At 36.8% G+C, this 26,397-nt stretch overlaps 1 protein-coding gene across 4 annotated transcripts in view; it reads right to left on the bottom strand.

The window, feature by feature from the left end:
- The window catches only part of Ptprz1 (protein tyrosine phosphatase receptor type Z1), a 177,617-nt gene that overhangs the window by 34,500 nt on the left and 116,720 nt on the right, over positions 1-26,397 (bottom strand). For 2 of the 4 annotated variants that reach the window (XM_041675477.1, XM_041675478.1), the window contains exons 11-14: positions 22,294-22,340; positions 15,019-18,529; positions 10,488-10,632; positions 1,093-1,184 (exon numbers count right to left, since the gene is read on the bottom strand). In XM_041675477.1, the coding sequence (XP_041531411.1) occupies positions 1,093-1,184; positions 10,488-10,632; positions 15,019-18,529; positions 22,294-22,340 (3,795 nt within the window). The remainder of the gene's footprint in view (positions 1-1,092; positions 1,185-10,487; positions 10,633-15,018; positions 18,530-22,293; positions 22,341-26,397) is intronic. The other 2 variants (XM_041675479.1, XM_041675480.1) reach the window with 1 other exon arrangement.

Below are 26,397 nucleotides of genomic sequence, written 5' to 3'. Positions count from 1 at the left end.
AAGATTGGTCAAGTCTGTGGGCCATTTTCTTGATTAATGACTGAAGTGGGCAGGTCCAGCCCACTGTGGGTAGGGCCAAACTTGTGTTAGTGGGTCTGAGTTGTATAAGAAAGCAGACTAAGTGAGACTTGAGGAGCAAGCCTGTAAGTGATGCTGTTTTGTGACCTCTGGTTCAGGACTTGCCTTCACATCCCTGCCTTGAGGTATCGCCCTGACTTCCCTCAGTGATAGCCTATGACCTGACTGAGCATTGTAAAATGAAATAAACCCTCTCCTTCCCAAGTTGCTTATGGTCATGGTATTTTGTCACAGCAATAGACACCCTAACTACTATAGGAACTAAATTTTGGCTTTATTTATGTTCTTTTTCTCCTTTCCACATTTATTAATTTGAGTTAATCTGACCATTTCTGCTTAGGTCTCCTCTACAGTAATGGAAATGAGGGAAAGCATCATTGTGCTGGATAGTTTTTTGTCTACTTGACACAGATGAGTCATCTGGGAGGAGAGAATGTCAACTGAGAAACTGCCTCCATCAAATTCTCCTTCGGGCATGTCTATGGGGCATTTTCTAAACTACCTACTTATCTGAGAGAACCCACCCCATTATGGGCAGTATAACCCCTAGGGAGATGGTCCTGGGTTATAAGAAAAAGCAAAATGAGCAAGCCATGGAAAGCAAGTCAGTAAGTGGCATTCTTCCATGTTCTTTGTTTGAATTCCTGCCTCCAGGTTACTGAGTTGGGTAATGTACTGACTTCCCTCTGCAATGAAGTATAAATTGCAAGCTAAAATACCACCTCAACTTGTTTTTTGTCATGTTTTTTAATCCCAACAATGGAAATCCAACTAGGATCATTATTTTCAACTAATATTAATGACTAATAATGCTTTCTACATATTATACCAGAAAAATTATAAATTATTTTGATATATAATCTATTTGAAATTAAAGAGTGGGAACTTGGCACATGATATAACATATATTTACTAACATTTAAACATTTGCAAACTATTCTAACAAAGGCAAACCTTCCCACATCATTCTTTCAGTATAATTCAGTTACTCATCATCACGCTCTACGTCATTACCTGAAATTGGAAAGATGGGTGTTGGTGGTGAAGATATTACTCGAGGGGATGTATTGTCTTCTAAATAAAAGTGTGCAGTCTGGAAGCATTTTCTGGAAAGAAAGAATGAACATATAAGAGAATGACATGTAAGCTTCTTAAAAGTTATTATGTAAGTTTCTAGATTACAACGAAATGGATACATGACCAGAAGAATAACTATTGGATCTACGTCTGTTTTCATAAAGCAGAAATACTAAAGAATTTCCATGTCATCTGAGTTAATCTCACTTTTACCCACACCAGATGCAAAAGAGTGAGCAGATACCAGACAAGGCGAAAGCAGAGGTAGCATTTGAAGGGGCAGTGGGTACCCAATGGTAGTGTGCAGATGCAGGAAACATCAATGTCTCTTAGGTACTCTCCCCTATATTGTCATATACCGAGGGGTCTTGCCAACTTGACAGGACATGGGCTGAAAGCAAAGTAAGTCCCTACAGAACATTCTTTAAACCCTGTCCTCTGGAGCATATTCAACTGGTAGAAAAGGCGATGTCTACATAGAAATGAGATTCCACAGTGGCATCATTTTTGGCCTCTACTGTACAATAATGCAGCAGTGATGAAACTTAAGTGAGGATAATGAGCACAGAAGCAAAACCAGAGGTGGTTTTATTTCTGACAGATGCTAGTCTTGCTGATGAGCATTTGGAGAATGAATATATTTAGAACCAATGACAATTGTGACCTGCAACGTCACCCGCATCTATATTCATTCTGATAATAAGAGGAACATCTGGTGAGAGCACACTACAAAGTACCGATCAGAGCAGAGATGCAACTGCTGCGCTCCAATAAAGCAAGCCTTCCCTTCGTTTGAGAAATTTAGGTAATTAAAACTGCTAACGACTCCTTTTTGATGAGCGTTGTTATTTAACGTATTCACTAATGGTTGATTTTCAACAGAAACATCTCTCTACAGAAAATGTTAATCTTACTTTCCATTTTAAAGCTTCGAGCTACATGTTATGTATCCTAATGAACTTTAACATGACATTTGTTCTTATTCAGTGACCTCCTAAATCTCAGGATTTTCCCAGTAAATCGGTTCTCTGGATACAGTTTGTGCATGGCCTCCCACGGCCTCAAGGTCAGTTAGGGCCCTAGCTTCCACCAATCTTTTGTCCCTGCACAGCCAACGACCCCTTCACCCAGCTTCAGATTTTCCTGCTCTCTTTTTCACTCTGAAACCCACTTGTACCACTTTAGCATCTCATGTGTGGCCCTTCCTCTGGCCACATGCCTTCTTCCCGCTGCTTTTGCATCATCCCAAACGCTACATCCTCTGAGGGCCCTGGATATCTCTGTCACTATTCTCCTCCCTTTGCTTAGTCTGGCCCATGTCACTCTGAAAAATGCAAACCCTCTTCTACTTCAGACGGGACTATATCTGGATGAACTCGAGCTGAAAACGCATTAAATACACACCCAACATACCACATGCCATAAGTTAGCAACATAGTATGAGGTAGGGTGTTGGTTATTTGCTTCCGTGATAATGTGACTGAAAATTTTTAGTTATTTCACTGCCCAGCAACTTCAGAGAATAGTGAACTTTATCTAGCAAGTCCAGCATGCTACCTCAAATTCAAAACTTGAAGTACAGTTTCTACTGAATGTGAACTCCTTTTGGTAGTATGGTAAAGATAAAAAAAAGTGGAACCATCTTAAGCTAGAAACCTTCCATTACTTATACATTCATTTATGTTTTACATTTATACTTAGTTTTCTCCACCAAAATATAATCCAATCATGCAAAATATTTAATTACTACAATGTTATTCATAAATGCCATCATTTTATACATACCCCAAGATACATTTTCAATGAATGTAATATAAAATTGTGTATTTATAACTTATTTTGTAACTTTACCATCAAGAGAAATATATAAATCTATATTTATATATATAATATGTTTATATTATATATATAGCAACAATGTTCATAGTAAGACATGGCACTTGGCTCTTAAGAGTTTAAGACCTTGAAATTCACACCTGAAAGAACAGTAGAGTATCTTCCAGAGACAGCAGTATAAGAAGACAAGTACCAAAGGGGCCTGACACCAATTTCATCTTGAAAAGCAGAGTCTGCAGTCAGATGAGGAATGGGACAGTTGGAGACAACCAGGCCATGATAAAGAAACTGTGCCGATGACAGTGCACACGCGTGACACTGGATTCCCACTGGAGCAGACACGATAGGTCAAGTGTGTTGCCTGTGCAGCCATGGGAACCATGTTCTGTCACTGACACGGAGGTGATGGACATAGAACATGCTTTCTGGGACTGCCTGCAATTCACAGTTGGTACACGAATCATTTAGCAGTAGCCCTGGTACTTAGTGAAGGTTCAGTTTGGGGTTTTCAGTAACAAAGAGCTCACATTTAGTTGCTAAACATTTCTTTCTTCTACTAACTTAAAGCCCATTCTCCCATAAGTTTTGCCAAATGGAACAGGGAGCAGGCCTACTTGCAGTGATGCTGTGCACACCTTTCTATTGGTATGGACTCCTTGCTAGATATATCTTCTGGACCTAGTTCATATTTTATATAGGTTTTAGATTATGCAGTCCACAATGTTTTAATACCCAAACATACTTATCTGTGGTCCTTTCTTTTTCTGACTTTGTATTTGACATTTATAGTTTAATAATCTGTTTACATAGCAGGCAATTGAGCCTGCCTTGTTCTTGCCAATTAGTGTTTCTCCTACCTACTTTGGGACCCAAATGTCTTACTCGTCAATAGACCAGGCAAGCATTGTCTTCCTTCAAGATAGCTCAAAGCATTTGCTCTGTGAAACAGCTTTCATCGCTGTTTCTAGACTCCAATCCCTCTCTATCTACTGCACCTGCCACAGATTTTCATTTTTTGAATCTATAAAAGACTGCTTTGGAAAAAATAGTTATTGAGTCCAAAAGTGGTCTTCAGTGTCTGGGCATCAAAATATGTTATTTTAATTACTTTAAGTAATTGTTTTTATGATAGTTCTTTTATAATTGTCTTTGTCTTTTTATTTACAGAAACCCAACTCTTAATATAGTTACAAGAGTCTAATAGTACTCAGCATCTGTTGAATTAGATGGATTTGTAGTAGTAAATAGACCCTAACAACTATATGCCATTCAGATGCACACTTGATTCTGTTGTCTTACTGAGCCTCAAGTATGATAACGTGATGTTTCAAAATGTTTGAAAGGGACAGATGGAATATACATGTATAAACAATTTGAACAAGGATAACCCTAAGAGAAACATACATAGATGTAATCTACATGGGAAGTAGAAAAAGACAAGATCTCCTGAGTAAATTAGGAGCATGGGGACCTTGGGAGAGGGTTGAAGGGGAGGGGAGAGGTAGGGAGGGGAGCAGAGAAAAAATGTAGAGCTAAATAAAAATAGTAATAAAAAACAATTTGAATGGATAAATAAATAGATGGATAGAAGATAAGCTGGAAACAATGAGAGAATGGGAAGAATATATAATATAATATGTATTATAATAAAATATATAATAGAATATATAATATAAAATATATAATAGAATATAAAAATGGAAGTGAAAACATTGACCTTGTAATTTGCCATGTTGCTAATGTGTGTTAGAGCAATTGGGTTAATATCAATTCTGCTCATTTCAAATACATAATGAAATTTTGAACACAGGTGGCCTAATGATGATACTTGGCACTAGTTTTCCCAAGACTCTTATAGGTCATATCAAAACTTTTGTGTGAGGAAGAATTGACATTGTTTAGTCAGTAGGTTTGTTTTCCAGGGTAGTCTACAGGGAGAGTGACATTCTACTTGAAGGTAGTGTGGTACTGGGAAGCGTACATTCAGCATTGTTTGTTCTTTCCCAGGATTCATAAATACGGATTTAAAGTCAAGAGAGAATTCATATTTCCTAGCTCCATTTTCTCGAAGGAGAACAACTGTATCTATGGAATTTTCTGTTCTACTCTACTTTTGGTGATGAGTCGTTCTGCCACACATAATGTTAGCATTTTTCATGGTCTAACTCTTTTTAAATGCTCTAAAAAATTTTGTAGTTTTTCTTTTTCAAAAAAAAAAAAAAGATGTTCACCTTCCTAGACATGGACAGAGGTGGGAGGACCTTGGACTTTCCACAGGGCAGGGAACCCTGACTGCTCTTTGGACTGAAGAGGGAGGGGGAGAGGAGTGGGGGGAGAGGGAGAAAGGTGGGAGGAAGGGGAGGGAAATGGGAGGCTGGGAGGAGGCGGAAACTTTTTTTTCTTTTCTCAATAAAAAATTAAAAAAAAAAGACTCTACAAATCTTCCCTGTGGAAGTAGTTTTGCATCTTAAAAACCTATGGTGTGGCTCATGTAAATTGTACCTTAAAACATCTGGAAAACAATTTCAAGGCATATTACTTAATGTATGACAAGCCTAAGTCTCTATAGCCCATCTGTTCCGAATAAGTAGCGAATGTCTTCACGTCTATGTGCTAAGCGTTGATAACTGTGTCTCCTGCTAATTATCACTCCACCATGCTGAAAAAAGTGATGACTGTTTTAAACTTGTAGAGATAGGTCCCATCAATCAATGGTAATCTGATTATTTAATTTACACCTTTCTTTCACAGTATTTGGAATTAAAAGCTGGAAATGTGTAATTATATCCCTCTTAGAGTCCTCATACAAATACGAAACAACATTCAGAAAGTTCATTCATTCACAGGACACCTAGAGAAAGCCTCACTGCACACTTAAAGATAGCGGACAATGAGGAATACTGAGAATTCAAGAACAATTGCAGTGGGTTTTTGATCCTACTGCACGTACTGGCTTTGTGGGAGCCTAGGCAGTTTGAATGCTCACCTTACGAGACCTGGATAGAGGTGGGCAGTCCTTGGGCTTCCCACAGGTCAGGGAACCCTGATTGCTCTTCGAGCAGATGAGGGGGGGGGACTTGATGGGGGAGGGGGAGGGAAATGGGAAGCGGTTGTGGGGACGAGGCAGAAATCCTTAATAAATAAATAAATTAAAAAAAATGGAGGACCAAAGAAACTGAAAAAAAAAAAAAGATGCTCTTACAGGTACTGTCCAATGGAAAACAGAAGAAACGCATTCATAGGTCAGAATGGCATAACCAAGGCCAGCCAATAAATTAAAGGTGAGCCTGAGGAAGGGATTCCATTTTTGCCATCTACCATTTGTTCTGTCTTTCTGCTAAACTGTTTTCTCTCGGTGTCTCTACAAAAGCACAGGGAAGCACTTGGGTAAGTTAGACAAAGAACAAGACTCATGATGCCATTCAGGTTAATTTTCTACTAAAAATTATATTAGAAAAACATTTAAATTTTGCCCCCCCCACACACATTTAGGTCTATCTACAATCCCTTCCATTTTTTCTTTCATTATTTCCTTATTTTGCGTGTGTAGGCGGGGGGCACATGTTTGTAGAGGGCAGAGGACAAATTATGGAAGTCAGTTCTTCCTTCCACCAACGTTAATTCCAGGGATTGAATTCAGTGATCCATCTTCTAGCCTCTATGATCTTCTTTGAGTTGTGTGTGTATGCATATGTATGTGTGTGTCTGTGTGTGTGTTATGAGGAAAAGATCCAACTTGTGGAATCTTATACCCTCATAACATTTGTTGAAATGATATTCTCTGTTCACAAGAAGAACTTGGAACTCTTGTCTAAAATTTGTTGATCACAAACATAAGAAATTATTTCTGGGCTCTCAGTTCTACTTCCTTGAACTGTGTGATTATTTTTAATGCCAGAACTAGTCTCTTGATTACTCCAGGTCTGAAACAAACTTGAAGTCAGGGAGTGTGAGCCATTCATCTTTGCAAAATTTTTAGAAGAAAATTTACAAGGTAAGTCCTTACGACTCCAGGTTAGGAGCTGCCTTTTTAGATGCAACAGCAACTCATAAGCAATGACAAAAAAAATTAATAAAGTGGACTTCATGAAAATACAAACAATAATATGTTAAAAGATATTACTCTGCAAATAAGTCTGTACACAAAATAGAAAAAATTGTAAATTGGATAATGGTGACTGACATTATGTGTAGTACATATAAAAATGCTTGCAATTCAGATATAAGAACCGTGGACTGTGGAGATAGTTCAGTTGATAAAGCCAATCCACACTGGCATGCAGACTGGAATTTATATATTTAAAATACATACAAAAGCCATGTAGGCATGGCAGACTGTATGTCATCCTAGAACACTGGAAGGCAGACTTGGAAATCCACAAAGCAAGTTGACCGGTTATACCAGCAGAAAGGGCAAGACCTGGCTTCAGCGAGATCTGGGTTCAATTCTGACTCTACATTTGATGGAGGGAGATTGAGGAAGACACCTAAGATGAATGAATATGCATATAAATAACATGCATAGATACTTGTATGTATACCCAGACACATACATGCACACAAACACATGCAAATATGCATGCACACATGCATGCATAACACACATGTACGCATGCACACACACACTCAGTAAAATAAAACAAAAAGCAAATAACCTAATTAAAAGTAGGCTGAAAAGGATTTGAGCACACAGTTCTCTAACGATAGGAAATTGCTGAGTAAGGACAAGGAAAATAACTAATCAGCACTATTAGTCACCAGGGAAAGTCTGCAGAGCACAGAATGCATTGCACTGCCCACGTCAAACAGATGGCTTTTATGATCCATTAGCTTTATCTCATGAAAGTGCCAGCTGGTTTTTTTTTTTTAAGTTTAAACATAAACTTTTGGAAAAACTCACAAGGACTGTGAGTACTACACATATTAGTTTTTTTTTTTTTTGCCTTAGATTTTCTTTTTATTCTAGAAAGCAAATTATTTCTTTAACTTGACATCAACTCCAGAAGGCTCTTCTTTTCCTGAAAAGAAAGGCCCTGAGATCCTGTAGAGAAGCAGGTGGGTGGATGTGGCCTGCACGGCGCCTGCCCATGCTCTCCTGTTTCACTGCACCGAGTTTTCTTCAGAATGTTCTTTATAGCGCCCTCCTCAACCTGAACTGCTTCCCCTGCCTTAGTGTTTTCTCCCTTCCCATGGGCCATGACTGTCACAAACACCTACAATGCACTTATCTTGGCTGATGAAGTATGTTATTAATAAATATGTTTACATTGGAGTTTGAATAATCCCCACAAACCTTGAACAAGAGACTATTGTGATTAGGCACAATTCCCCACAACCCTAGTTTTTTAAAATCAATCTAGAAGTTATTTTTTTCTAGTGAGTTAATTTCATACAGGCATGTGTAAGACAGATATCTAACATTGTTTAACACATTTTGAAGGGGGTTAGCAAAGAGTGGCATTTTTTGTCAGTATATTTACTAGACAAAATGCATGCATTTTGATCTTTTAACTGCATCCTCTATTCAAGGTACATGAAATACTGTTTGTGAGGAAAAGAGAAACGTCTTACTACTGAGGATCAACTGGTCTTAATAATTTAATCTGATTTTCCTGACGATATATATGGGATAATCCATACTAACAAAAGTTAAGACACTTGGATTTTAGTTTTTCATGAAGTATCTGACCATATTAAACACAATGAATTTTAAATTTGCACAACATAGCTTAGAACAAATAATAGAAATTATGAAACTTATTCTAGCTATTTCATTTAAGCATAAATCGCCTGCCATTTTATTAAAGCTTAATATTAGCATTATTTAATAAGAAATCCATCTTGTCATGTCTTCCATGTTTTGTTAAATTTATTTAAAACAAATTCTCATTCATTTAAATGTTTCATTTTGTAGGGAAAATCAGATTAGACAAAAATAAAAAGTGAAGAAACTGAATAGAAAAACGTGTCCAAAACTTTGAACAAGTCAGGAAAATCCAACCAACGCTGGCTGAAGAACATGTACGTGAGCATGTGATACTCAGAGGCTGGTGACCACGGCATCCTCTATGCTACAGAATCTATAGAAGGTGACAGTCGCCACATGGGCACGGACAGAAGAAAGCTGCTTCTGCATCTTGCTAGTGAGTAAATGGGATCCTAATAATGTGAGCCGTCCTTTCTTGGCTCGTAGACAGGAATTCTCCTATCATCAGTATCATCAAGTTCTTCTTTTCCAAGAAATGGTTTTACTGGCGTGTTGTGTCTTTAATAAATTCATGAATTAGCTGTCTGCTCTGCTTGGTACAAGAGAGGAGCTTATTAACAGGTAACTACCCTGGTCCTGGAAAAGTTTTGAAGGATCAGTGAAGAGTATGAGGGCATATTTCAAATTCAAAGCCAATTATAAAAAGTTTTAAATGCCTTTCCTTTTTTTATAGTACAGAAAATAATGTTTAATATATGATAGATCACATGCTTAAAATGGGCATATTAAATTCCTGTGAGTTTAATGAACATTTGAATTAATAAATAATTCATTTTGGACAGTAAGATACAGGGAAAATGGTAACAAAAACAGTTGGGTGCTGATCTTCACAAAAGTGTCTTTAAATGACTAGGTGGTTATTAATGGTATATATACAATGAAAGAAAGGATCAAATATATTTTAATATTTCTTTTTGGCTTTGTTAATTCTTCACAAACTTAGTCTGAATGATAAAGAGGAAACTTCTCAACCAATATGACACTAATGAATTCTTGAGATCCGGAACTTAATTAGTATCTTAAGTTAGACAACATTAAAACATGGCTACTCTCTGTATCCAAGTGCAAACTCCTAATATTTGGTGAATTTGTAAAAAAAAAAGAAATGAAAACCCAGTTAACAGAATGTTCTCTTTTAAAGCAAGCAAAACAATCATAGTCAAAGGATAACATGTACTAGAAAGAAATTGTCTTCAATATCATCTTTGACATATTAAACCGAAGTGGCAAAGGTCCTTCCACTATTCTTTATAGCCATTTATCATATTTTTATATTTTTGTTGCTCAGTTTTGCTTTTGTGTATAGGCTATCATCTTCCATTACCATACGCAGTGATATACATCATATAAAAACCCACAAAATATTTATTCATATAAAATTGTTTTCCTAAGTAATAACTCTTGTATTTATAACAGTTGATAAAAAGCTGATTATCAGTGGTAAATGCTATGATGATGTCAGAATGTTAACTTGGTTAATATAAAAGTACAGCTGTCGAGACACCTTAATAGAGATCAACTAAGGTCATGGTTCTACCATTTGCCTTCAATTCTTTAAGCACAGAAAACGTCAACCTTTAGATTCATAAGTTTACCTTCTTCACAGGTGAATACATTAATAACAGCTTTAATGTAAAGGGAATTCTGAATAGATTTGGGGGTCTTTCAGATTAAATATAGGCAGAAATCTGAACTCTAATAACGTAAATTTCCAAAACACTCAACTTACCTCCAGTAGATGAGAATACCAACAAGAACCACTAGACAGATAAAAGTCAGTGCTGACACGATCACAAGGGGGATAACGGCCTTCTTCTCAGATTCCAACCCCTCAGCTAGACCAATACGAGACTCATGGCTACTATTACTGGCCTCTGTAGTCGGAGAAAATTGAGACAGTTGAGATTTAAGATGGAAAAGTAATGGTATTTTCCAGCTGGTTAAGTGCAGCCTGAATTGTTTCTACTTACCTTTACAACTCTGACTCTATGATGCAAAGGTTGTTTAGACATCAGTTTAGGTAAAATTAAGCTTAAACATTAAGGTAAGATATTAGAGCTATTAAAAAATAAATAAATCATCAGAGTTAGGGGAGTTATAGCAGGACCTGGAACCAACACTGGTTGGAAAAAAATTGCTCAACGTAGAACTGAAATATGAATATAAGAAAATTACTGTTAAAGGTTAGGGAATCACAGTGTTACTAAATCAATGTATGTGACCTTGATGTTCTAGAACTAATTTTATGTATGTATTAACCTTGTATTTTGGTAAACAATTAAGAAAAATAGATAATTACTTTTCAACCAAGCAAACATTCTATTTTAAACATAGGTTGATTTTGTGTTATTTTCAAAATTCCTTTAAATATGTTTCATTATTTGAGAATTTCATACATCCATATCATGGGTTTTGATCAGGTTTGTTTTCAAATTTTTTGTCTGCTGTTTTTCTATCAAAAACCATAAATTCTCTATTTAATGTGAACTTAAAAAACATGTATTTAAGAAATTGTTTTCAAATACACTTGTGGACTGAAAACATCTGAAGACAGAACATGAGTTAATATAAAAATTGGTGACCACTGCTTTCATGTCCAATCAGGTACTCTATGGTACAAAATCTTTGAAAAAAAAATCACTGTAACTAAGTTCTAAGTTACTTTATATGGGTTGCCAAAATAAATAAATAAATAATAAAAGAACTCGAGAACTGAACTGTGGATGTTGGTAAAGAGCTTCGATTCTCTGGTTTGAAGGGTATTCAGTGGAAAGCCAAGACAATTATTCATGAGCGCTGTTCCAACTCTACCTGACCCCGGTTGCTGTCATGAACAGGTGCTGAGAACACTAACTTGAAGGTCCCATCAAAGTCTTCATACTTCCAGCATTTGATACAATTCGTGGTGCACACCAAATGTTTCACTGGCCACAAATATGAAGAGTTAATTTTAAATATGTGATACCCTTTAAACTTTGGGAAGATCAAAGCTCCTTTGAATGCACATATGACACCAGTACGTATCTAACTGTGGAGAACTGGTTTAGCACAACAGCTTCCTGCGTAACTAGCATTGAGAACGTAGGCTTAAGAACTTGGATCCATTCCTATGGAAAATGTACCAAAGAAAACAAATGATACCCATATTTTCCAGGATCTGATAACCATTTAGATTAACTATCTTTGTTGGAAAAAAAAGTGAAATTCAAAGACGTACCTAAAAATTAAATATAAATAAATGATAAAATATCATAGACCAGCCTATTTGTATTGTGGTTAATATTCCTGTAAGAAAGCTAAAGTTTTGAATATTTAAATTAGGTCATCCATATGCGCTGGCTATTATGTTCTCTGTGGAGATTCATGTAGACTCATAAGTAATCTGATGATCAATATACTGAAATGTCCTTATAACTTTTAAAATGGCATTTTGCTTCTTCCATGGCTATCTTTACATGTTTTTTTATTATAAATATTAGCTGAATAGAAAGAGATTGTGGGGAATAAATGAAATGACCTGTTTGTAACCTTTGGTATCCAGTGATTCCAAAGGGTGGTTATATTCTCATTCATACCATCATCTGTAAATTGTAACCCCTAGAATAAAAACAACAACATCACCTGCAATGTTTTAAGAATGTAAAGTTGGGGTCCCCCTGAAACCCTACTAGATTGTTTGGATAGAGTGCATGTTCAAGTTTAAGAACAAAAAGTGCAAGTTAATGAAGCCTACATAAATTCTATGACCACACAGATTCACTGTAATATATACTACAAACACAACATATACATACATATACATATATGTGTGTGAACATATATGTGTATATAGCCAATTATATAGCTTAAGCATATATACATACACACATGAAATATGTCAGGTCTTATGTGTGATGTATATGAGAAATATGTATCTTGAAAATACGTAATACAAATGCAATTACATTTATATGTTTGCATTATAAACACACACTATCTACTATCTATCTATCTATCTATCTATCTATCTATCTATCTATCTATCTATGTTCTCCATAAACATCCGTGTTAAGTTCTTGGGGAGATCTGATCTTTAAGTCTGTAATTGAGAATTAGAATAATTTTATATTTATATATTATTGAAACCTAAGCATTTTGTACAGGATGGCATACCTTATGAAAATACAGACAGTCGGCTAGCAGCTTTGTGTGTTACTGAGAGTAACAATTAGTTGTCTTATTTTCATTTATTTGAGACTAAAATATGTGTTTTGATAGAACTTATTAGATAGGTTACTTAACAGTAATTCAGTTGAACAATAAACAATAAGATTGACATTTTAAAGGGCTGAGAATAAAACAATATAACTTTGGTGTGAAAATTTAAGCATAATATATATTTTATTGTTCTCTTTCATATAAGCATTTTCTAAGAGAGACACTAATAATACATTTTCAGGGTTAGTTTTGTAGTGACTCTTTACGTGACCTAGATCAAGTATCTTTTAGTCCATGTTTGCATACAACACACACATACACACACCCTATTTATATTAAGAAATATTATGTAAATTTTTCTACATCTTAAGTACCATAAATGCTAAGTTTCAGACTAGGGAATATTCAATAATTGGATATGACAAACTCTCCATTAGTTTTACAGATACAGTTTTAAAAATGCCAGTTTCCCCCAGTCTTATTTGATCTTAACTCCTCATTAATAATATTTCATGATGATGGATGTTATATTCATATTGCTTTGTCTTTGTTATTTGGGGAGCTTATTCTTAACAGCTAAATAAATCTTATTAGTGTGTCCAAGAGAAATGGTTTCCTTCACTAATTCTAGATGTAGTGCTTTATTATATATGTGTTTAAGTGGCCTTTTCATAAAAGTATAATCTTGCAAGGAAGAAAAATAGATTGACTCAGGATCTTTCCCTTTAAAATAAATCTAGAGATGTAAAAAGAAAAACAAGCTCTATAATTGAGGATGATAAGAATTTGCTTATAGCTAACAATACTACTGACTACAACAACCCATGGACTCATCACTCCCTCTCACACGTCAGTTCATACACTGAGGCTGAAAGCCATGTTAAACGGACATCGAGTCAGAATACAGGAAAAAGGAACTTCCCTATGTAAATATATAAATTCTTATTTGCTTCCATACTAAAGAATAAACAACTCATTTGAATGATGAAAATAACTAAAAGAAAACATATTTTAATGACATTGGGTTCTATACTCTGAATTTTGAACATTAAATTCTGTGCAATTACTACCCAATATTACATTAGATTATCTTTTGACCTGCTAAGGTTTAAATGCTTTTACTGAAAATTAAAAAAAAATACCTTATCAATTAATCAAAGCAAATTATATTTTTTATCATGAAGTCGGTGTAATTACCTAGTTATTCATATGCGTAATGAAATTAAACTTGAGTTTTGTTACCATTGACATTTAAAGCACACATCTGTATGGTATATTGCAATCTGCTCCAAGAAACATCTGGCTAACAAACCAATTTGCATAAAATATATTAACAATGAAATGCATCTCTACAGAAAATGCTCCAGGTTTTTTTTTTACATCTTGTCACACAATATCTATATGTACTATGCATATTCATGTCTATTATTTAAGTAGGAATGACAAATATTTTAACAAACACAAAATAGAATGTATTTCACTGGTTTATACTGCCCTCTTTAGGCAACAGAAAGAAACTCAAAGAAAGATACTTTTATAACAATATGTCTATAAAGATCTTGCTTAACTATTAAACCTTGTGATTCTTTTTAGAAGCTCTCCCAGCTACGGAGGACATGTGAAGTATCTCCTTGCTTTCCATTGGTGCACAGGTGCTTATAGCATATTACTGAGATTCTTAAATCCAAAAGGATTAGTTTACAAGTTATTTTAAGATACAAATGTGAACATGTAAATTGTTTAAACACAGCACACTGCATTGTAATGTACCAATGGTGTATTATGAACACATAATTGATTCTACACACAATTGAAACCTGTAGGATAAGAATTAGTAACAAAACATAAAAATTGTATTGTTTAAGATAATTAAATCAAGGGCCAAAATATGTTGAATATTCATATAAGTATAATGATGTCCTTAGGAGCTTTAAATTGATTTGTCGAGTGTTTTGATTAAAAGTGAAGATCTGATGGTAATCTTTTCTTCCATGATTCTTCTATTTTACTTTCATAGCAAGAAAATTAGCACATCTCGACCTATCTCTCTGCTCATAACTAACCTGCCTCTGAACTGTTGGATACTTCTGAGTGCCCACTATTAACAGATGGTGTGGAGGACCGTGGAGATCCAGGAGCTATGCCTGTGTCGTCTGTTTCCAGGACACCATCAGCATCCTTTTCGTTAACATCTGGAAAACTGAAATCTGCGGGAGTCTCGTTATCACTGAGGCTATCTGAGGTGCCTTGCCCTGACCCACTCTCTTCATCGCTTGTCAAAACTCTCCAGGCTTTAGATTCTGGGGTGAGAGGAGGGACAGCACTGCCCATCGGAATGTTACTGTCCTCTTTCCCCTCCTTGTTCTTCTGGGGGAGCATACTTGTTGGTGGTGATTTATCAGGACTTTTGTCCACACTAGTTACCCCTGCACCTCCATTTTCTTCTTCAGGAGTCTCAAATAGCAAATGGGAAATTGGGTCACTCTGACCCACAGGACTATTTTCCTGGATGTCTGTGTCGTTCATTACCCTTTCTTGTGATTCTCTATAGGGTGAGCATGACATACACTTATTTATGGGAAAGCGATCACTATCTATGCCATCATAATCATCATAGTCATTGCCGTCTTCACCTCCCACTAAATCAGCATCAGAGCTGGCACTATGAGTCAGTTTAGAAGTGGATTTAGAAGGAAGATGCAACTTGGCTGTGGTCACAGCGACATCTCTGCTGGGGGAAACAGCTGAAATGGAAATGGACCCACTTCCTAATGGAACAGAATGGTCAGTAGCCACAAGGACATCAGAAACAAGCGTTGGTAGGCCAGCAAGTACCTTATCAGTACTAGAAGTTTCAGTAAGCATGGAAACTTCCTCAGAATACACAAGCCTGTTTAGAAGTGTATTTTGTGGCCCATCAATCGAAATAACAGGAGTAGCAAATGCACGCCCCTCCTGCGGAGGAAAGGCCTGGCTACTGTCCGGATGTGCAGTATGGAACAGCTCATCGTTACTGTACAAAGACGACAGCACTTGCTGGGGACTTGTGCTCTTACGCAAACCTTGTTCAGAGTATTTCTCACGTGTGTAGGGAACTGTTAAACCTCGAAGTGAAGTGGAGTGCGTATTAGAAGGTGACAAGTCAAGGACGGGTGCAGAGGCAAAGTGCAGCGTGCTTCCGCTCCAAGCAGACTCTGATGCCATGGGATGCCCCATGGAAGAGCTGCTTTGTTCAACCTTGGCGGTTTCAGCCAACGCTGGAGCACTAGGCACAGATGGAAGAGCAGTTTTAAGCAAGGTGTCAACATCAGAAGCCTGAAAGGAAGGTTGCAGCAACGCTTCAGTATTAAAAGGAGACGCGGCCTCAGAGAGCGAGGGCTGTGTTGAAGGATGTAATACTTCACTGGGAGCAGGGTCAGAGAAGGCTGGCTCTGTGTTTGCGCTAAGCGTGGGTTTAAGCCAAGTATCACCAAGTGCTTGAGATGTAGTGTGTGCAGGGTGAACTGGGAAGTGATTTTCTGGAACGTGACTAATCTCCTGATCAAAAACCTTAGTGAGGGGATAAGCAAGAGACTCTGGCAACATGCCATTTATACTAGAAGTAGGAACGGAGGTTTCTTGGAAAGCTGTATCCCACTTATCTACAACAGCAGACATCTTTGGCATGCTTGTGCTTTCAGAATGGTACCCCATCTCACTGACAGAAGACACTTTCAGTTCAGTCTCATTCCCATACATCACTTCACTTCTAGACAGCGGCTTAACATTATCACCAAACACAGATGTTGTGTATGTAAATTCAGCTACAGAAACAGGTGAAGAAATGTTAAGAGTTCTCAGCCCATCTGTGTCAGGTAAAAGCAATTCACTATCGGAGGATGCTCCAGACCACTCCTCATCACCAGAGAGGGCAGTAGGAGACTGCAGTAGTGATGCAGTTGGAGTAACAAGTGAGGACCCAGGCATTAGGGTATGGCTAGGACTGATACGTAAGGGCCCCTGATCGGCTACACCGACAGACTCATACGCGGGTATTGCAGAACTGGAAGAAACAGTGAGCACGTGGCGGGAGCCCTCAAAGGCATGGGAAGCTTCAGGCCCTGAAGAATAAGCATGCATAAAGACATCGCTGCTGGTTGACTCGATTTGAGAAACCATAGATGCTTTATAAAGGACAGCGGATGCACTACCAAATTCCAGCGTCTCTGAAGCAGCAGCGTGAGCGGTGGCCTGATGCGACACCACAGCAGAGTACTGACCAAGGCTGGGCTCTAGCAACACATCACCCCCAGCCACCAGCAGAGAAGCATGCAAAGACAGCGTGTCCCTCTCAGCAGCTGAAGGAACTTGTGGAAGGGTGTGAGAAACCGTATGCAGGTGGCGAAACAGTTCACTACTGAAGGAAGCAGAGGAAAATGGGGGCAAAGATGCACCGCCATAGGAAGACAGGGTGGATTCAAACGATACACCAACACTGGGAAATACAGGCGTAGCATGCAAGGCCGAATCACTACTCGAAGCAGCGGGGGTAGTGCTGAGGGTCTGATTGTCAAGCAACAAAGGGGTGACTAGAGGAAAGACTTCACTACTGTAGGAAGGTTGAAGAGGTGTCTCACCATTGTATACGGGTTGAGTTGTCTGTGAGTGGAGTACGTTGAGAGTGGGAGCCAAATCAAGTGGTCTGGAGGACGGCGTGAAAGCATGCGGTGTGACTTCGGTTGGGAGGTAGGCAAAGGTAGAATAATGTGGCATTTCCGTATCTGTGACTGAAGGGCCCTGTGACACCGTGGCACCCGGAGAAAACGACTCAGTTGTCTCCCCAGATTCATCAACACGTAGGTCTGTGGAGTTAACCTGGAGGAAGCTCCCTCTGCCAGATCCAGTCTCAGGCTGAGTGGTTAGATCTGCGGAACCAGGAAACCACACACTCTCGTCAGGAGAGGGACCCTTCAGTGACTCTTCTGAGCCTGACGCAGCTGAATCCTCTGGAGCACTTCTTGTAGATCCTGGCTTTAGAACGTTGTAGATGATTGCATCAGGCATTTCTGAAGAAGATATATATCCATGGGATATGGAGCCTGAAGAATCGTCTCCCCTATCAAGCCTGAAATCGGTCAATAAGTTTTCTTCCTCGCCAATGTCAGTGGACAACTCTTGGTACTCTGTTATGGAAACCATGTTTAGAGATTCTGCAGTCCCAGACAAGTTCATCTGCGGGAAGACAAAGAGAGTTTTAGATCCATCATTTAAGGAGGCTGAAGTACTTTCCACACCTTGCTGTGGCAGCTTAGTTCCAGTCTGAGAAGGCAAGGACATTTCTTCTTCTGTATCTGATTCAGCAACTTGTTGGGAAGTTGAATTCAGAGATGTGTGGAGAACATCACTCTTTGCAGAGAATTCACTTCCTCTTGTTGGAGATCTGTTAGTCTTCGCTTCGTTATATTTAGTCCCTATGTGATTGTAGTGAGTTGTGGTAGTAACCTGGGGTTCTTTTTTCCTTATTTGATTTGTGGCACTGTCTCTACTGGGATTCAAGCCAGTGTTTTCTTCATTATCTTTTCCATATTCTTCCTCCTGTGAAAGGAGAACAAATTTTAAAGGAGCATTAAGACATTAGAGAAGAAAGTTAAATATCCTACACAACATTACACTATGATTCTACACTTGTGGGACCTTGGTGACTTCTGATCCTCACAGGACACCATTCTCCTATTCTATTCTATTCTATTCTATTCTATTCTATTCTATTCTATTCTTCTATTTATCTTTTGGATTTATTTAACACACATTTATTGTATTCCTTTTATTTTATATTCACTAGGGAAAGCAATTAAACTAAATGAAGCCACTTTAGTTATGACTGCCTTCATTTTAATGCTGCATAATAAGGGAACAAAATAATACTGCAAAAAATATTTGCTTTATAATCTGACCCAGTTTTGCTGAGCACCAGTGTTCAGCTTAGTGGGATCGAAGTTCTACCCCTCCACCTCAATATTAAAAGTCCAAGAATCTGCCTAGCTCTCTGATGTCAGTACAGACTACGCCCAATACTAAGCACTGATCAAGCCTTCCACTTCCTGTTCTTTTTCTCATTCTTAGCAGATGATACTCTTGTTCATTTTCCAAGGAAAACAAGGAGACAAAAATCATATATGTTCCCAACACTGAAAACACCGCTCAGTGCAGTCACCCCTACCTGTACTGTTCTATTGTCTCTACGTAATTGCTAGGCTTTCCGCCAAGGGCTCATTCCTACATCTGTGTAGGAGCGGACTTTCTATTGTCTCTTTACAAACTAAACACAGTTGAGTTTTCCTCATTTTCTCAAATCCTCAGATTTTTCTAACCAGTTTAAGTGAATTTAGGTTTCTTCTGTTGAAAAAGAACATAAAAGAAAATCTCAAATTTAACCTCAATTATCATTTTACTTTTCTTTCCCCTTCTGAACCGAATCTCCCAAAAGATAAATCATGTATTGCTATACATGGCCTAATAATTTCTATGGGCCCCACACTAATATTCATCTTTGCTTATGTTCTCCACTAATCTACTTTATCATACCCTACCATAAACCATGAGGATTTCCAAAGCAATTTAATGGAGCCTGGTGGGACTCACCTATTTTTTTCCCAAAGAATATTTTGGGGGAAAAGCTTTACACCCACCATGTACATATACTTCATGTGATTTCTTTTCTAGCAGATTTAAAATTTTATAACTTTCAAATAAAATATCTCTTAGAATCTGAGGGAAATGATCGACCGTTCTCCAAGCTTTGCTACGTTCTGTAGATTCTGTGAGGTAATACCATCTGTGCCACCATTTCGAGAATATATTTTTCATGTTCTATGATATATATATATATATATATATGTGATTGCAAATATTTTAATCAATGCTCTTCTTGTAAGTTCTCATAGAATTGTAATTTCTATTCTTGCTTCTGTGTTACCACACCTGTTTTCTCAACTTTTCCCTTCTGAATCTGAAGCTTTAAAGCTCTGATCATGCAGAGGTGTCTTTTTCACAGTGATGCTTTTCCACCTGGAGAGGATCTACTTCTCATTTTGATACTCAGGACTTAAAAACCATCGTGGATACAACCCACACCCTTCTCAGCCTCTCTCATTCACTCATGCATGAAACGGAAGAGTAGAAGGTATTGGGAAATAAATAGTGGATGAGGTGAGTGGTGATTTCAACCCACCTCAAAGTCATACTGCAGGAAAACACACTATTAAATGTAGCTGTTCGGACCTGACCATATATGTTGATAGTTAATTTCTTTAAGCTGAAATATACTGATTTGTAAAGTTAAATTGGCTAATCATGGTACCTGGACCTAATGCTTAAAGTCCCATGTATGTGGTGGTAGCCGACTCCTTTCCCATAGCAATGCAAACTGTGTTGTTTTTTACATTATAAAATGGATTGCTGCTTCTTTGGATGCTATTGCCATGGGAAATCCCACAAATACTGAATATCCTTTGTTTCTCTGACAGAACACAAACCTTCCTGACAAGGAAATGATGATTTTTTTTAAAGTTTTACTGAGTCTACTCACATATATTTCTCTGTGAACTATGTATTCTCCCCTTTTAATTCCTGATTCCCACAATTCTCCACTCTGCTGTGCTAGGAAGTAGGAAGGAGGAGAGTGAGAATATTGTCCAGGAACTTCGTAGTTTATGTTTCCATGACAGGATGGCCCTGTCCTTCCACAGGGGTCCCAGCATCTGCTGGAAGACAGTCTCTGCATCTTCTCCTTGACTTTCAGGTGTAGGTATATAGCAGTCTCTGATAGCTGTAGCTCCAAGTGTACAAACCCACCTCTTGACATCCATTGACATTCTTAAACACACCTTTGAATCGTTTTTTTTTTTAAATCAATCTCACTGAATACACTTGTCTGTGATATCTGTTTCTTGTTGGAATCTGAATAGATACGTTGGGTTATTTTCCCTTTTCCTGTAGAGGAACCTTTAACTATAACACGATAGACTGTGGAGGTGTAGTTCGCAAACACTACAGCTTACTTCTCTAATGAGAAGATCTGCTTCTTTGTAGTACATGTAGCTGGTGAGCCTTAATAACACGCTACATATGAAATATATATTATATACAATCTCCTTTAGGATCTCTAACCTTACACTGCTAGAATTTATAGCCTAGTCACACAACTAAATGCTATAATAAGCAAAACACAGTAGTTTTATATAGAAACTTGCCAGTAATTAACATTGGCAGATTTCAAACAACTTCATATGCATCTCCTGAGGCCTCTGTAGTGTCAATACTAATTACTAGTAAAAAATAGAAAATTGCAATCATGGCTACTATAATGAAAAATAATTGTATATTACATTTCATACAAAACGGAACACAAATAATATTTGCTAAATTACTAGAACAAGGGCTTGTTTCAGTTTATCAGATAAAAAGAGTTAACTTGGCAGCATAGCAAAAAAGTATTTTTCATTCTTTTGACTTGATTTTGTTAATTTTATCCATTATTTGTATATATGTGAAAATGAATATGTAGTCACACACAAAAAGCTAACCCTAGATGAATTTCGTGAATTCTTGTTATAAAGTAGAATAAGTATTTGGGTAAAACAATCCATTGTAAGAAAGGTTAATGATAGATATATAAATCATTGAGGCAATTATTTCTGTAAAATGATAACCTGATTTCCATTCATTACTAGGTAATGGTAATAATTATAATTTTCTCTGTTCCTACACAATTTGTACATATGCACATGTTTATATCATTTTGAGTGCCTGGTTTGAAAATATAGTTTCAGTTATGATGAACAATACATTTGTGGTTAGGTTGAAATATACATTTATGCAACAATTGTTTTCTCTCATGTCAAAAAGTAAGATAAAGTTAAAATTTGTTGATATTCTCAAATGTTTATTTATTCAGAGGACATTGTGCTGGAAACATATACTATTTATATGAATAGCTCAAATACAAAAAATATTCTATTTATAACCTGGTTCATATTTATTATTAGTTTGCCATTGGTTATTTATAAACTGTAGCAATTTTAAAAACTATAAAAATATTACTAGAAAAAATAGGTAGCTACAAAGATCCAATCTAGCTGAAACCTATAGCTAAAATTATTTGTAAAACTGATTAGTTTTTCATTATAACCATTTTTGGGTGTTAAACTAATCAAAGTATCTTCCAGGTTTTTCATAAATTACATATACTGAGCAACTATTCTAACAGTGAATCATACAACAGTATCTAAAATCCAAGTATTAATTCTAGATAGGTTTATAAACTTTTAAAAAATTGAATGTAAAAATGGCTATAATACCTTGATGATTTCTTCAGATCCAATTAGCTCAGGAAATAGATCAAGCTCTACAAAATTAAAAACAATATTATTAACAGTGTTCATTTAACTCTTGCAACCTTATAAGCTTATCTTTGAGTGGATAGAGAGTTTTTAAAAAAGTGAAAAATCACTAGGTTTGAAAATATCTCAAAATAAAAATGCCACATTTTAGTTTTCAACACTAGTTATCAACCCATATCATAGCACTAAAAACTGACATATGACATTGATTTCTATCTTCTCCTCAAATTGTCTTCCCCAAGCCCAGCCCAACTCCCACCAAGGCTGAGAAGAAGAAAGAGGACACGGCAGTGATAAAACTGATGTAAAAACAAGCCACTAGGGCATCTTTGGAGCTGCCAGGAGGAGAACTGAGGGGTGACAGAGACTCTGGCAGGATTCTTTCCCGAAGTTCTTTTGATTAAGAGCACTTGTACTTATTAAATGCAGGCTCCTGCACCAGGTAAGAGCGAGAACGTTTCATCAGCAAGCTTCAGCATAGGCTGGCACCACGGAGAACTGGGCAGAAAGATTCCTTTATATGTTCTCCAGGGAAACTCAGCTAATACCATTTACGCTATTGTAGAGAATCAGTAAGTGATTCACTCAAGTCTGCTTTTTATTTTCCCAAACAATTAGAATCAACACAGTTTTACTGTTGCGAAAAAAGACCTATTAGAAAGTGCTAGAATAGGCTAAGAGTCCGGTGATGTAGCTCAGTGGTTGAGTGCTTGCCTGGGAAAGATTAAAACCTGGTTCTTGGTGTACAGAAAGGAATCTAGCACACAAACCAATTACTGGGAGTTGATAGCTATTTCTCAGTCTTCAGCCAAGTGTTCGGTTTATTATGATAAAGATAAACACAGCAGCAGAGAGAGTTTGGGGCATTGTTTCAATGATGTCCTGATATTATCCAGGCTGTTATGAAACTTCACTACATTGGCAGTTTGTGCTCCACCTTGATGTTGCTTGTGCTCCGGGTTTAAGTCTTTATACAGTAAATGCATATTTTTAAACAATTCCATGGCATAGCTGAATTGATATTTAATAGTCATCATATTTTGACTTTTCCTTCAGTATCGACTGTCACAAGTTCATTTTTATCATCAGAAACTTGCTAGGTATTAATAGGGGTAAAAGCAAAACCATAGTTGGGTACATGAACTCTATTTAGAAGAGAAATCACATGATGTCTATAAATGTACTCAATTCCTATAATTTAAAGTTAATACTCTTAAAAGCTTAGCTGTTACAGAGTTACTTACCCTTACTAATTTTCTGTACTATCAAAGTGAAAATTCCCAGGATTACATTAAATTCCCCTCAATTATTTTTCCTTATGAATATCGACTACAAAAGAGTTTGGAAATTTTTTATATGGACCAATTGTTCTGTTCTTGCTCCTATGTAATCATTTCCTCACATCTGGTTTACATGTTCTTTGCTCATAATGGTTCCGAGTTATAGTAATATCTATTCTCTCAAACACCTGAGTCCGTGTAACTGTCAAAAAAACCAACATGTGGGACATAACCGACACACAATGCACTGCGGCTAGACTTGCTTTTCTGAAAGCTGCGGCGGGAGTGGAAAGGTCCAGGCAGAGAGCATCTCCAAATGCTGTCCATGGGACACTGTCTGCGGCTTTCCCAAGAGCCGCGCCTTTTCATCTGCTTTCAACCATTTTAATTATAATAAAAGCAAATCATAATGAAATATTTCTTAATGATGATTATATTCTACTATATATTTTTCACCTTTATGAAAAAACTCAACAGTTTTGTGCTTTTTTCAACATGTATCAAGACATGTTTTAGATTTGTAAGACTGTTTAACTTCATCTGACTACATATTTTTAATGAAAAAAAAACCCGAATTTTTTTATTTATTTGACAGGGTTGGGGTGAAGGTTGACTTCCTTTCATTTCGGTAGTCTCAGTATATATTGAGTTTGATATATTTTATCTTTCATTAATCAGCATTAGTTAACTATATGGATCATGGCTCCCCCCAAATGAAATGTGTATACTTATCCATCTAACCATGTCACCCTAGAGTATGAGTCCCTGCTATTGGACTTGAGTTCACTGCTCACTACAGTACGAACAAGCCTTTTCTGGGCCTCCTTAGGTTCTGAGCAGCCTGTGTGTCCCATCGAACCCTAAGGAGCAGGTCCCCATCTTCACAATGCTAAACACAAACTCTCTTTGAAAGATCTTCACTCTAGTTTCCAACTGAACTCAGACCATTTTAATAGAAAATCTGGGGTTTCATAAGTAGGGCAATTTTAGGAACCGTTTGTGTTTCCCTGCAAGATCCTGAAGCCATACTTCTGAGTGTGAAGGTTCAAGACCAGCATCATTCAAGGTAGAGCTGGACAGCAATGGGTCTCACATTGGTCTCCCCGTGATGGTTCCTCAAAAATGATAAATGATATTCTAGTAATGACTTGGGTATAACTGATCAAAAAGTTACAAATTATACTGCTTTATAGAATATCCTCACTTCAGTTAAATAGGCTGCAAGTGACCCAGGGGAAATCTGATAACAAATGTCTGTGTCTTTCTTTCTTTCTTTCTTTCTTTCTTTCTTTCTTTCCTTCCTTCCTTCCTTCCTTTCTTTCTCCCTCCCTCCCTCCCTCCCTCCCTCCCTCCCTCCCTTTCTCTCTCTTTCTCTCTCTCTTTCTCTCTCTCCCTCTCTTTTTCTTTCTTTCTTTTTTTTAAAGTGAATACTTAAAATTCACATTTGTGTAACAGCTGATCAAACACGGGTGACAAACTCAGAGGCACAGATAATGCTAGATGTATTTAAAAGTAATACATTAGTAGACATTAGAACCTTAATGTTTCATAATACAAGGACGCAACACTGATATTGTTTGACAGCAAAGTTATTTAATTGTTTTAAGGTAAGCCAAGTTTCACAGTGCCGGATGTAAAAATAATGTAAACTCCAATCGCTTCAGACTGTAAGTTAAAACAGAAGTTAATCAAAGCCTTAGTAGCATGGCATGATGCATGGGGAGTCATGACAGCTCCAGCGATGTAACAATGATGCCAGAGACCAATGACAAAGCACACGGTGAGTAGATAGTAAAATGTGTGGATTTGTTTCACCATCTGTTTAAATTTAACATATATAGTTACCAAAATCCTAAAATCTTTATGTGTGTCTTTTATACTGCATAATCTTTATATCAGAGAAGAGAATTAAACATGCTTATGATAGTTACAATGAAAAGAATATATTTATGAATTACTCATTTAGGAATAATTTACATTTGTAAATATAATTTCCTAAAATGTACCTTAAAATATTTCTTTTCCACACTAAGAAGGAAATCTTGAGACTTTTAAATTATTTTCTTAACCTGAATTTATGCATGTATTTTAAAATAGTGCTTGAAATAATAATTAATGGATGTTAGTTTATGCTAATATTGTTGTATATAGTGACCAGTAAAATTAGGATGCACAAGCAATAAAGTTGTAACACAATCAATTTAAATGCAGAATTTAATCAAATGAGGAAGTTAAACAATGTAGAAGACTGAATTTTCCTCAGCTATTGAGTTAATACTGGAGATCTATGAAAACATGAGGGCAATCATAAATTCCCTTATTCATTTCCCATTTGAACAAGATCAATAAGCTATACAGAATTTAGAAAACAGCTTATTTTAAATAATAGCAGATTGATTCAATCATCTGTATCATAACATCACTAAGATAAAGGAGTTGCATGGCAAACAGCATAGAAAGGCACTGATCAGAGCTACAAAATACTCGCCAGGCTAAGACATTCCAATATTAGCCACAAAAATAATAAAATCCACTAATTAGAAAGTGACCTATTTTGCCACACTGCAAGGTGGCATCACTGTCCAGAGTGTGCCATGTGTACCATAGAATCAATATTGAAGCTGGTGAGAATTGTAAGTAAGCAAATAAAGAAGCAGCCTTTAAAATCAAGTGAGAAGGTTTAAGAGAATTAATATTTTCAAAATAATTAATAAGAAACCTCCAAGCTTGAAATAAACTGATTCTTGACAGAGACTTTTCGATAGGTGTAGTTAGGGGACAA

The sequence above is a fragment of the Microtus oregoni genome, unplaced genomic scaffold, assembly GCF_018167655.1.
Source record: "Microtus oregoni isolate MIOR12 unplaced genomic scaffold, Mior012 000026F_ref0000081, whole genome shotgun sequence".
In the NCBI taxonomy this organism is placed as follows: domain Eukaryota; kingdom Metazoa; phylum Chordata; class Mammalia; order Rodentia; family Cricetidae; genus Microtus; species Microtus oregoni.
The sequence above is the reverse complement of the archived record's forward strand: the minus strand, read 5'-3'. Positions and strand labels throughout refer to the sequence as shown.